The sequence below is a fragment of the Solanum lycopersicum genome, chromosome 9 (assembly GCF_036512215.1).
Source record: "Solanum lycopersicum chromosome 9, SLM_r2.1".
Lineage (NCBI taxonomy): Eukaryota > Viridiplantae > Streptophyta > Magnoliopsida > Solanales > Solanaceae > Solanum > Solanum lycopersicum.
The window spans coordinates 9,375,188-9,388,774 of NC_090808.1; the positions used below are offsets into that span (position 1 = coordinate 9,375,188).

Consider the following 13,587-nt stretch of genomic DNA (forward strand, 5'->3'; position numbering starts at 1 on the left):
TACAGATTCGATTCCGAGTAGGAGCACATCTCGTGGAGCAAATTGAGTCCGAGCTTGAAGTTCTTGGAGTTGTGGTGAGCTGCTTGGCTGTTCCGTGGCCCACACCTCCCTCTATATCTTTTATTCATTCTGTTATTAGTGTTCAGACAGGATATTTCTTTATGTTAGGTTTGTCATTTAGTTTCAGACTTGCATCGAATATTAGAATGTGGTGAGCTGCTTGGCTGTTCCGTGGCCCACACCTCCCTCTATATCTTTTATTCATTCTGTTATTAGTGTTCAGACAGGATATTTCTTTATGTTAGGTTTGTCATTTAGTTTCAGACTTGCATCGAATATTAGAAGCTCTTATACTTAAGACACCAATTCTTGGGGTGATATGTTTTAGCTTTCGCATTTCGTACTTATAAGGAACTCAATGTTGGATATTTTTGCTAAGTGTTAGTCTTTTTACTCATTTGTTGGTTTAGTTGGGTTAATATGTTGGGTTGGCTTACCTATTGGTTGGGAACATAGGCGCCATCACGACCTGCAAAAATTTGGGTCGTGACAAATTGGTATCAGAGCCTTAGGTTCATCGGTCTCACGAGTACAAGAGCAATGTCTAGTAGAGTCTTAAAGATCGGTATGAAGACGTCCATACCTATCTTCGAGAGGCTATAGGACATATAGGAAATATTCTGTTCTTTCATTCACTATCGTGCACACTTGACCTTGTAGAAATTCTAATCTTGATTATCTCATTCTCTCATATGGCGAGGAATCATACATCGGCTAGTGGTGGCCAGGACTCTATTCCTTCTTCTGGGAACACTATCCGAGGTAGAGGTAGGGGACGAGCTCGAGGTCGGGGTAGGGGCCGCATTGCAGCACATGTGGATGGTTAAGTACCAATAGCTACCCAGGGTCGTGATAGGACCGTACCTCCTGATGCAGAGCTTATTCATGGAGATGTGCAAGATCGTGTCGAGGGGGATGGGCCAGCTTTGGATCCACCCAGTACTATTGCCCCCCAAGTGCTTCAAGATACCTTGGCTCGTATGTTAGGAATCCTAGAGGGGATGGCCCAGGCAGGATCCTTGCCTGTCACTTCTGATGGCTCACAGACACGTGTTGGAGGTCAAACTCCAGATCCGATAGTTGCTCCAGATTCTCAGACTCCCAGGACTCAGCCAGCTGCCGCTGTAGCTCCTCGTTTGGATAGTATGGAGTTTCCAGATATGACATCACATTTGGTGAACAGACCTTCTATGATTATTGATGAACAAAAGATGTTTGGGAGGTTCAGACTAATGAATCCTCCTACTTATACTGGTGACTTAGCTGAGGATGCATATGAGTTTATAGTTAGTTGTCATGAGAGGTTGCATAATCTTGGATTAGTGGAGTCTCATGGAGTTGACTACACAACGTTTCAGATGACTGGCTCTGCTAAGCAGTGGTGGAGGGATTATATTAGTAGTAGGCCAGCTGGATCCCATCCACTATCCTGGACTTAGTTTACTCAGGTATTTCTATCCAAATTTGTTCCACGCAGTGAGAGAGCGCGCAAGAGGGCCGAGTTTGAGGGTTTGCAGCAAAATGGTATGTCAGTTGCAAAGTATAAGGGTAAATTTAATGCCTTGGCTAGGCACGCTTCGATGATACTTCCCACAGAGGCTGAGAGAGTGAGAAGGTTTGTTAAGGGGATGATTATTCCAATTCGTCTAGGAGTTTCTCAGGTTGCTGCTTCTGGTGTTCCATTCCAGAAAGTGGTAGATGCTGCTAAGGAGTTGGAGATGATTCGGCTTGAGGGATTTGAGCAGCGAGAGGGCAAGAGGACTCGTTATTCAGGTGATTATGGTGGTGCTCCGCCTAGGAGTCGGGGTTACTTGGGCAGAGGCCATCACCCTCAGTCCAGCAGACCCATTCATGCTGCTATGCCATCGTCTGAGGCTAGTTACGCTGGGCATAACTCTTCGAGCTCGGTGCATACTTCGCAGGGTTCATCTTCTAGAACTGTAGTTCGTGGAGGGCATTCTGGTCATCCAGGTTCCTCTCATCAGCCTGCGTCTCGTAGGGGTTGTTTTGAGTGTGGTGATATGGGACACTTTGTGAGAGACTGCCCTAGGACCAGACGTGGTGGATTACCTCAGGGTTCTCAGGCTTCGACTTCCAGGGCTGCACAACCTCCAGCTAGGGGTGGTGCACAGAATGGTAGAGGTGGTTCTCATTCAGGTAGAGGTGGTTATCCTTCTGGTCGAGGTTGTGGTCGTGGAGGTTCATAATCTGATGGAGGTCGTTCTCACTGCTATGCTTTTCCAGGTAGGCCAGAGGCTGAGGCTTCAGATGTTGTTATAACAGGTATTATTCCGGTTTGTCATCGATCAACTACTGTATTATTCGATCCAGGCTCTACTTATTCTTATGTGTCCACATATTTTTCTCCTAGTCTAGATATATTATGTGAGTCTCTTGATTTGCCGATACGTGTCTCTACTCCTGTCGGGGATTCTGTGGTTTTAGATCAGGTGTATAGATTATGTACTGTTACCTTGATGGGGTATGACACTCATGCAGATTTAAAGGTCTTAGATATGATAGATTTTGATGTGATTCTCGGTATGGATTGGTTATCTTCTTACCACGCAATTTTAAATTGTCATGCCAAGACCATTACTTTAGCTATACCTGGAATTCCTATAGTAGAATGGAGAGGTTCACTTAGTCACCCTTCTAAGGGTGTGATATCATTCCTTAAGGCTCGTCAGTTGGTACAGAGAGGATGTTTGGCTTACTTGACCCACATTCGAGATACTAGTATTGAGACTCCTATGCTTGAGTCTATTCCAGTAGTGAGTGAATTTTCAGAAGTATTTCCGACCAATTTGCCAGGTCTTCCACCAGATCGTGATATTGATTTTTTTATTGATGTGGAGCCAGGCACTCGGCCTATTTCCATTCCTCCTTATCGTATGGCACCAGCTGAATTGAAAGAGTTGAAGGAGCAGTTGCAGGATTTGTTGAGCAAAGGTTTTATTAGACCGAGTGTATCTCCTTAGGGTGCTCCAGTGTTATTTGTGAAGAAAAAGGATGGATCTATGCGTATGTGTATTGACTATCGGCATTTGAACAAGGTAACCATCAGAAATAAGTATCCAATACCTCGTATTGATGATTTATTTGATCAGTTACAGGGTGCTTCACTTTTCTCCAAAATTGACTTGAGATCTTGCTATCATCAGCTGAAGGTTAGGGCAGAGGATATCCCTAAGACGGCTTTTCGAACACGTTATGGTCATTACGAGTTTTTGGTGATGTCTTTCGGATTGACTAATGCCCCAGAAGCTTTTATGGACTTGATGAATGGAGTATTCAGACCGTATTTAGATTCCTTTATTATTGTCTTCATAGATGATATATTGATATACTCACGCACTAAGGAGGAACACAAGCATCATTTGAGGATTGTTCTTGGGATTCTAAAGGATAAGAAGCTTTATGCAAAGTTTTGAAAGTGTGAGTTTTGTCTTAGTTCGGTAGCATTCTTGGGACATGTAGTGTCCAAGGAGGGTATCATGGTGGATCCTAAGAAGATTGAGGTGGTTAGAGATTGGGTCAGACCTGCTTCAGTTACTGAGATTCGGAGTTTCTTGGGCCTTGCAGGTTATTATCGACGGTTTGTTGAGGGTTTATCATCCATTGCATCTCCATTAACTAGATTGACATAGAAGGAGGTGACTTTTCAGTGGTCTGACGAATGTGAGGTTAGTTTCCAAAAGCTCAAGACTTTATTGACTACTGCTTCGATTTTGACCCTACCCGTGGAAGGAGAGGGTTTATTTGTATATTGTGATGCTTCTCGGATTGTTCTGGGTTGTGTATTGATGCAGAAGGGAAAGGTGATAGCTTATGCTTCGAGGCAGTTGAAGGTTCATGAGAAGAACTACCCTATTCATGATTTAGAGGTTGCGGCTGTTGTGTTTGCATTGAAGATTTGGAGGCATTATCTTTATGGTGTGTATTGTGAGGTATTCACGGATCATCGTAGTCTCCAGTATATATTCAATCAGAGAGATCACAATTTGAGGCAGCGGAGATGGTTAGAGTTGCTCAAGGATTACGACATGACTATTCTTTATCATCCAGGCAAGGCAAATGTTGTAGCAGATGCCTTGAGTCGAAAGGCGGTAAGTATGGGTAGTCTAGCCATGTTACAGGCTGACGAGCGTCCTTTAGCTAGAGATGTCCAATCCCTGGCCAATAGCTTTGTGAGACTTGATATTTCAGAATCTGGTAAGGTGTTGGCTTATATGGAGGCTAGGTCATCCTTGTTGGAGCAGATTCAGGCTCAACAGCTCGATGATGGTGATTTATGTAAGATTAGGGACAAGGTTTTAAAAGGAGAAGCCAAGGCTGCAATTCTTGATAGTGAGGGAGTTTTGAGGATTAAGGGTCGTATATGTGTTCCTCGTACAGGTGATTTGACTAGATTGATCATGGAGGAGGCTCATAGTTTGAGGTACACTATTCATCCGGGGGCTACTAAGATGTATCGTGACTTGAAGCAACACTATTGGTGGTGTCGTATGAAGAGGGACATAGTATATTTTGTATCTCGATGTTTGAATTGTCAGCAAGTGAAGTATGAACACCAAAAGCCTGGAGGTGTGACTCAGAGGATGCCCATACTTGAGTGGAAGTGGGAGCGCATTTCTATGGACTTTGTGGTAGGGTTTCCACGTACCTTGGGTAAGTTTGATGCTATATGGGTCATCATGGATTGACTGACTAAGTCTGCACACTTTGTACTAGTTCAGAGTACCTATAACTCAGAGAAGTTAGCCAAGATCTATATTCAAGAGATAGTTCGTTTGCATGGGGTTCCTATATCTATTATTTCAGATCGTGGCACCCAATTTACCTCTCATTTCTGGCGGTCTATGCAGAAAGAGTTGGGCACTCGAGTGGATCTGAGTACAGCCTTTCACCCTCAAACTGATGGTCAATCTGAGCAGACTATTCAGGTTCTCGAGGATATGTTGCGGGCGTGTGTGATTGACTTTGGTGGTCAGTGGGACCAGTTCGTGCCTCTAGCGGAGTTTGCTTACAATAATAGTTATCACTCGAGCATTGAGATGACACCATTCGAGGCTCTGTATGGTAGGAGATGTCGATCTCCAATTGGCTGGTTTGATGCATTTGAGGTTAGTCCATGGGGTACAGATTTGTTGAGGAAGTCCTTGGACAAAGTCAAGTTGATCCAAGATAGACTTCTCATGGCTCAGAGTAGGCAAAAGAGTTATGCAGATCGAAAGATTCGTGATTTAGAGTTTATGGTTGGAGAGAGGGTTTTATTGAAGGTTTCACCCATGAAGGGTGTGATGAGGTTTGGAAAGAAGGGCAAGTTGAGCCCAAGGTATATTGGTCCTTTCGAGATTGTTGAGCGTATTGGTGATGTGGCGTATCAGTTGGCTTTGCCAACTGGTTTGTCAGGTGTCCATCCTGTATTTCATATTTCAATGCTTAAGAAGTATCATCAGGGTGGTGATCATGTGATTCAATGGGATTCAGTGTTACTTGATCAGAATTTGACTTTTGAGGAAGAGCCGATCACCATTTTGGATAGGCAAATTCGGAAGCTAAGGTCTAAGGAGATTGCTTCAGTAAAAGTTCAATGGAAGCATCGTCCAATGGAGGAGGCTACATGGGAGACAGAGTTAGACATGAGGAGTAAATATCCTCATCTTTTTGAGCGTTCAGGTTAGTTCTTTTCTTTTCCCGTTCGAGGACGAACGTTTGTTTAAGTGGTAGGTGATGTAACGACCCGCTAGGTCGTTTTGAGAACTAGGACTAGTTTGACTCCTTTTGAAAAATTTAAAGGGGTATTTTTAAACTGTTCAAAAACTAAGAGTATTTAGTTGATAAAAATTTTAGTGAAGAATTAATATAGTTAATAGTTAGTGGGTCATATCCATAATTTATTTAATACTTTTTTTCTTGACCCATTAATTGATTTAGGTTAGTGGGATTAGTTTATTTATTTTACTTAATTAACATTAGAAGGGCAGAAAACAAAAGAGGGAGAAACTGATTTTTTTGGGCAGCGTAGATTACAAAACAAAGAAGAACGAAAAAAAATATTGCAGGTAAAAGTTTTCCCTTAACCGATCTATTTTCTGCATAAGCTTGCATTAGTGGTATAAATTGTTGGCGTGAACAATCTGTTGATATCGTATTGTTTGTCGTAACTTGTTATTAAAAGAGATATAATTTTAGTAAAATTATTAGATTGATTTGAATGGGTGTTTAGTTAGTAAAGATTTCATAATGATTTCTAACGATTGCCATATATAGAAATATTTTAAAGCTGGAATTTATATGTAGTCGTAGGATCTGGAAAAAAAAAATATAACGAATGTTGGTCTATAATTTTCTGCCTTATTTAGTATGATTATTATTATTATGGTGGGTTGTGGAATAGAAAGTAGAGAATGGAATTGTTGTTGAACTTGAAAAATAAAATAAAATTATTAAATACAAAAAAATTGGTGGCTAATGAGGAATAAGGATTTACTATATTAATGGTGGTCTGATGATGGCAGTAGGAGTAGAGATTTACATTTGACTATTTAATGCTTGGTGCAAATTATAGGTTCCAGCGAACAAATTTACAAATTTGCATTTGATCTTTTTTATTCATCATTCGTTCCTTTTTGTATACTTCTCGTATTGTAGATAATGTTCTTTCCTTAAGTATTGAGTTAGGTAGTTAAGAACTAAGTGTATATTATATGAGTTAACATTGATTCAAGGGTATTTGGAGAGGTTAGAGTTAAGTTCTTGGCTTGAAATTTAGCAAGTATGAAAATTTTGGCATACCAATATATATCAAGATTTGGAGTTTGGTTGAAAAATATGAGTGAGTTTTAGCGTCTATGATAGACATATAATAATTTGAATGTCTACAAAAATTGCTTACTTACGAATATTGCAAAATTGGTAGATTGGGAACGTTCCGAAACCTTGCAAAAAGGAAAGGAAAAATCTTAAAAGATTCGTGGCACAAGTTCGGCATCTAAGGTATGTTAAGACATTTTAGACTTGTTGAAGGACGTTTTCCTAAATAAAAGATTAAAAATGAAAATAGTCAAAGGGGTAAGGGCGAAAGATGGGGGTCTCGTATCAATGGTGTGACGGGCATTGGTACGAGTACTGGTGTCATAAAACGGAAAATTACTACTATAGAATGTGGATTGTAAATTTGAGAATTTGCCAAAGCATATGGGCATGGGATGATATATTATTGACTTGAAATTTTTGTGTGATTGTGTTTTATTATTTTTTTACATCCATATAGTTGTGATAATGGAGGTGGTTGTGTATTATGTCGATATTGATTGAGTGAGATGAATCATCATCCCCTTATTTTGAAATAAAATTCTATACATACGTTGACATGAGATTGAGTATAAGATGGGCACGTGGAGATCGTCCGTGCTGGGGATGGTAAGATGTTAAGATTGTAATTTGGGCACGTGGAGACCGTCCCTGCGGAAATTGTTCGATATTATGATGGTGCGTTGAGATCGTCCGCACAGACACGTGGAGATCGTCCGTGTCAGTATATGGACCTCGCGAGTCCCTCATGGGTCATGAACTCTCGATGTATTTCCGAGGAGTATCATGTATATACAGTTGAGTGAGTACTGGGTATTCTGAGACATATGATTACATGGTATTATATTGCATTGCATTTCATCCCATCATTCATTCTTGATGATTATATGGTTTGTTTGGTGTTTGGAAAATACTTAAATGTTGATTTCCTTTTTGATGAAACTTAAATAGTAAGTGTAATATATATATATATATATATATATATATATATATATATATATATATATACTTGTATCATCTAAGAATTTATTTTCTTATATAACTCCCGTCACTACTTCTTCGTTGTCGGTCAATGAGACATACTGGGTACACATGGTTTCGTACTCATACTACACTTGTTGCACTCTTTGTGGTGCAGATTCGATTCCGAGTAGGAGCACATCTCGTGGAGCAAATTGAGTCCGAGCTTGTAGTTCTTGGAGTTGTGGTGAGCTGCTTGGCTGTTCCGTGGCCCACACCTCCCTCTATCTTTTATTCATTCTGTTATTAGTATTCAGACAGGATATTTCTTTATGTTAAGTTTGTCATTTAGTTTAGACTTGCAGTAAGTATTAGAAGCTCTTGTACTTAAGACACCAATTCTTGGGGTGATATGTTTTAGCTTTCGCATTTTGTACTTATAAGGAACTCAATGTTGGATATTTTTGCTAAGTGTTAGTCTTTTTACTCATTTGTTGGTTTAGTTGGGTTAATATGTTGGGTTGACTTACCTATTGGTTGGGAACATAGGTGCCATCACGACCTGCAAAAATTTGGGTCGTGACAAATAAACTTATCCATCTAACAAGGAACCAAATCCTTGTTATTGAAATTGCTGATAATGAGATGAATGATAAACTCAATATGAGGTATATTTGTGTGTTATCATCAAAAAGGGAAAAATGTTATATTCTTAGTTATTTGATGATCCTCACAAATGCAGAGACCTGGTCCCTGACAGTGTTCTCTCATCCAGATACAAATGGGGTACAGTCGTAAATGTTGTCATATCAGGTGGTAGGTGAAAAGTGCAGTGTCTACACCAATAGGAAGAGCATATGAGATTGTTCTTTTCAGTATCTCACAAATGCAGGGACCTGGTTCCAGGCAGAGTTCTCTCCATCTGATACAAAATGGTGTACAACTCTAAAGCTGTCCTGTCAGTGGTAGGTGAGGCGCCAGTGTACTGAACCAATCAGAATGGAAGAGGTTGACCTTTTCAAGAACTCATAAAGAAGTTTGCAAGGGACCTGGTCCCCGCAAGCAAGGGACCTGGTCCTCGCAAGACTGCGATGTGAAAAGGACGAAAAGACAGCTTTCAGAAAAGCTGTCATCTTTGATGTGGTAGGTGCACAACTTTTCCAACAGCAGGCCTTCATCCAATGGGATGTCTTCACCGAATTTTTGGGAAATTATATTATCTCTTTCCAACAAGCACAAATTCAAAACTAGACAAATTAAACTTGAATTTTCTCTGAAAATTCACAAGCTTGAATTGAAGGTCATCTTCAAGGAAGAACATTGCTCAACTCAATAGAAGGACCTAATAGAGTAAGAAGAATCTTTGTTGTATTTAGAGCTCTGTGTCTATGTACTTACATTGTAAATCTGTTCCTTTTTTATAAAGGATTCAGATATTTGTTTTGGGTTTGTAAAAGTCTAAATCAGTTAAGGTTAACTGATTTAGTGGGCAAACATTATTCTGTTGCTTAGTCAAATTTTAAGTCATCTAGAGTTAGGTGGTTTAGTGGGCGGTGTGGTATGCGCTTAGCAAATTCTAATTTATCTAGGGGTGATAACTTAGTGGGCGGTGTTGTATCCGCTTAGGCTATTCAAGTAATAGGTAGATTACTTGATCGTGAGATTAATAACTTTTTCTCACACTGATTGTAATTGCGTTTCACTTTTGCTTGAGAAGATTAGTGAAGACGGTTGTAAATCCTGTGCAACAGGTCGTGGTTTTACTCTCTTGAGCAAGGAGTTTTCACGTAAACTATTTGTGTTGTGTTCTTTATATTGTTTAATCTTCCGCACTGTTCATACTGTGTCAAGGGACCTGGTCCGTTGACTGGTAGTGGACACACATATTCCAACAAGTGGTATCAGAGCGGGTGCTCTCTATCTGATTAACACCAAGAGAGAAGTTCCTGCGAGAAATGGCGTCACTACTGAATAAGTAAAGAAATCAGTCTCCCACAAGACCTCTTTTTGATGATAAGCTCTACAAATACTGGAAGATTCGGATGAGAAACTATCTCATGACTGAGGACAGTGAAGTATGGGACGTCGTATGAAAAGTTCCTTATGTGCCAACTATGGAGGTTAAAGATGGAGATGTCACAAGTGTCATTCCCAAAACTAGACAACAATATAATAACTCTGACAAGCAACTAGTTCGGAAAAATTACAAATCCAAGAAGTTGCTTATGTGTGGCATTGAAATGAAAGATTATGATATGATCTCTTCATGTATATCAGCCAAAGAAATTTTGGATCTCCTGAGAACTATCTTTGAAGGTACTGAGGAAACAAGGAAATCTAAGCTAGATTTCTTTACTGCTCAGTTTGAAGGTTTCACCGTGGAAGAAGGTGAACCAGTTCATGAAATTCAAAAAAGATTCTCCACCATCACCAATGAGCTTATGTTTCTTGATGAACCTATCCTGCTGTTCAAACAAGTCTCTACGATACTGGAAACTCTTCCCAGATCTTGGACAAATGAATGTGTGTTTGCTGAGGAGACAAAGGGGGCTGAAGAGGCGACTCTAAATACACTATTTGAGCTTTTTCAAGCTCATGAGTTGCATAAAAAAAGGGAGTGTATCATTCTGAAGGGAAAATACAAAAGGACAAATATGATTGATGAGACTGATCAGAATAAAGAAAATTATGTCAAGACTGTAGAGGGTAAAGACAAATATAGGGACCTGGTCCGTCTCAAGATAAGCAGAAGAAGTCTTCTTCAGGGCATTAAAAAGGGATATGGCTGCATGGAAAAAATCTTCAAGTGATTTAGATGATTCTGAACACACAGATAATGATTTCATGACAAAGTCAAACGAGGAAGATGCTGATGAAAAGTTAACTCTATATTATTTCAAGCAAAACTTGAATACCTTTTCTACTAGCAAGTTGAGAAAGCTAGCAGTTGTATTACTTAATTTGATAAGTGAGCTGACAAGTGAGAAGGATCCCATAAGCAACAGTCTAGATATCTCTCAATATGGAAAAATTGCATTAGTTGCACAAATATCTGATATTAGAAGTCAAATGCTTGTTCTAGAAGTTGAAAATCTAGAACTGAATAAAAAGATGAAAGGGGTAACTAATAAAACTTTTTTTTTAAAAAAATGAGGCAAGCAACTAGCAGCTGGAGCTTGAGAATAAGCTGCACACTGCTGAAATGAAGACCAAAATTGCATTAGAAAGAAATCTTAAGTTAGAGAGGGACCTGGTCCGTTTAAAAAAGGAACTGGAAAAATCTCTCAAATGGGCCAATTCCTCTAAGATTCTTACAAATCTGATCGGTCAAGACAACAACAGTAGTAGAGAAGAGGGTTAGGCTGCGACAAGATAAAATCCTCCTACAATCCTCGAAGCAAAAATGTTCCAGATGCTGACAATTTTTTGTCTGAGAATTGTTGTCGAGATGGAAATCATAAGAAAGATTGTCCAATTTTTGAAAAATTTGAAGGAAGTTTGTCAAATTATTCCAAACAGCGGAAAAGAGCTAAAGAAAGGCATATGAAGTTTGTCCGATCTGAAAATAATCAAGAAAAGAAACAAAGGGGGCCTGGTCTTCATGCTAAATTAGTCAGATCCGACAGTAATGTGGAAACAGAGAGCAAGGGACCTGGTCCTCGCTATCGTTTTTAGCAAGAAAACTTTGCCCCCTTGGTCAGGAAGGTTTCTTGTTAAGCCTTTTGACAGTTATAAGGAACTCTACTTGAAGTGGGTTCCTAAGTCTAATAAGTAATTCTGGTTCAGAAGAGAGGAAACAATCAGTGTTGGTTTATAAATAGTAGATGCTCAAAACACATGACTAAGAAGGTTATAAAACTTCCTCTCTCTCAAGACACTTCAAAGGGAAGGTGTCTCTTTTGGCGAATGACAAGAAATGCTACATTTTTTGTGTAGATTTGTGATGAATGAAATGAAGCTAAGCTCTTATCAGATAACTATTTTGTCATAAACTTGCTCTCTCGAGCGATGATTTTTGATAGAAAAGAGATGCTCAAGGTATGAATGCTGAGGTATGATTAAGGACATGCTCATGAGTGTTGCTTTGCTGCACAAACCTGTTTAGGGGACCTGGTCCTAGTTTGCATAAAATGATATTTGCAAATGACAAAGGTGGTGACGATGATGTTAAGGAGAAGCAGATCAGACCATCCTTCATGTGAAATATGCAGACTTTGATTCTTTCAAGAAACTTTCAACTGAAGTGATAAATGGTACATGTTTGTGACCAAAACGATCATAAAATGAGAAGTTTGATCTTAACATTGATAAAAGAATAATTGTGGTACACTCTTCTCTAGCAAGGCTTATCAGGGGTATACTAAAAATGGTCATGTGCTTATTGATGAGTCTAAAAGATTTTAAAAGTTGCAAGGAAAGAAGTTTCTGAGATAGAAGAGTTGCTTCAGAATCAGAGAGATGGTTTAAATAGGGAGCTTGCTGAAGAACATCCTCTTCATGAATCCAACAATCTCAAAGAAGATGATGCAGATGATGAACCTGATGAGGGACCTGGTCCTCTAGACAGTGCTGAACAAAGATTATGCAGTTCAAACTGATAATGTGAATTTTGAAGGTGAGAATGAAGAAGTTAATCAAGAGCAATTTGAAAGAAGCAAATTTTGATAGTCGGTTCCCCAACAAGCTGGTCGGTTGTCCAAGTTTCTCCTCAACAATGTCTTCAAGAGAGGTAAAATTGTCAAAAACTCTTCTCTTTGAATTCAATATGCAAGGAACTGCTGATCATTCATGTACATATTGATGATGTCATCTTTGAGGCAATCTTTGAGGTGTTGTTTGAAGAGCTTATTTCTATTCCACTCATTGAAAGTGGGTGTGGAAATAAGCATAATGGAAGAGTTAAATTTCTTCTTAGAGCTACAGATTTAGCACACCTTGAAAGGTACCCTCGGTTGTCCAGAAAATCACATTAATGAGCTATTCAAATGGCGTAAAATATATGAAGTTAAGACAATGATAAAGAGGGATAATGTCATCATGAACTTTGTAAGAAGGAAGATAAAGTGGATGACATCTTCACTGAAGCTCTAAGAACGGACCAGTCGAATACTCTCATAGGAGCTTAGCTACAGAGAAGAAGATAGCACAACATTCAGGGGTCATTGATGTCTGATCAAAGAAAGAACGTGGTACTAGTTCAATGAAGCTGCTGAAAGGGCTTCATGTTTTGGGTGTATAGATAATTCATACTTTTATGGGCACTAACTAGAAGCTGGATGCTGATCGATCGGGTTCAAAGACTCTACTCGTGTACAAAGGAAAATATTTTGAAGGCTACTGAGAAAATCTTAAGTCATTTGAAGAAGATAGAGGACCTGGTACTCTATCTATCGGGAGAATTTTTGATTTGTAGTACATGGTGTTGTTGATTATGCTAAGTATCAAGCTGATAGATTGAGTACCTCAAGAGTGGATTATGTTATGATCTTTCACCATGTTGAATTAAAAGGCAAGATTCAATTGCTCTTTCATCAACTGAGGCAATAAATGTAGCAAGTGCAGCTTCATGTGTTAAACTCTTGTGGATCAGAAAACATCTTGAAGCTCATAAAAATCTAGCTAAATTAATCAAGATGATGATGAAAATGCTAAAACCTTCTTGAATGGATCCTACCTGAAGCAATCAACTCTTTCATGACTATGAAAAGGGAGAAGGTATCCTTGCTTTTCAGTTATGTATGTTTTAAC

General features: G+C 39.3%; 1 protein-coding gene across 1 annotated transcript; it reads left to right on the forward strand.

Moving 5' to 3' along the window:
• Nucleotides 1–752: 752 nt before the first annotated feature.
• LOC138338351 (uncharacterized) lies at nt 753–8,663 on the forward strand. The gene is made up of 11 exons (XM_069289305.1): nt 753–822; nt 937–1,139; nt 1,509–2,259; nt 2,305–2,922; nt 2,965–3,029; nt 3,873–4,410; nt 4,795–5,186; nt 5,343–5,534; nt 8,018–8,086; nt 8,389–8,507; nt 8,582–8,663. The coding sequence occupies exons 1-11, from the start codon at nt 753–755 to the stop codon at nt 8,661–8,663; spliced, it is 3,099 nt and encodes a 1,032-aa protein (XP_069145406.1).
• Nucleotides 8,664–13,587: the final 4,924 nt, after the last annotated feature.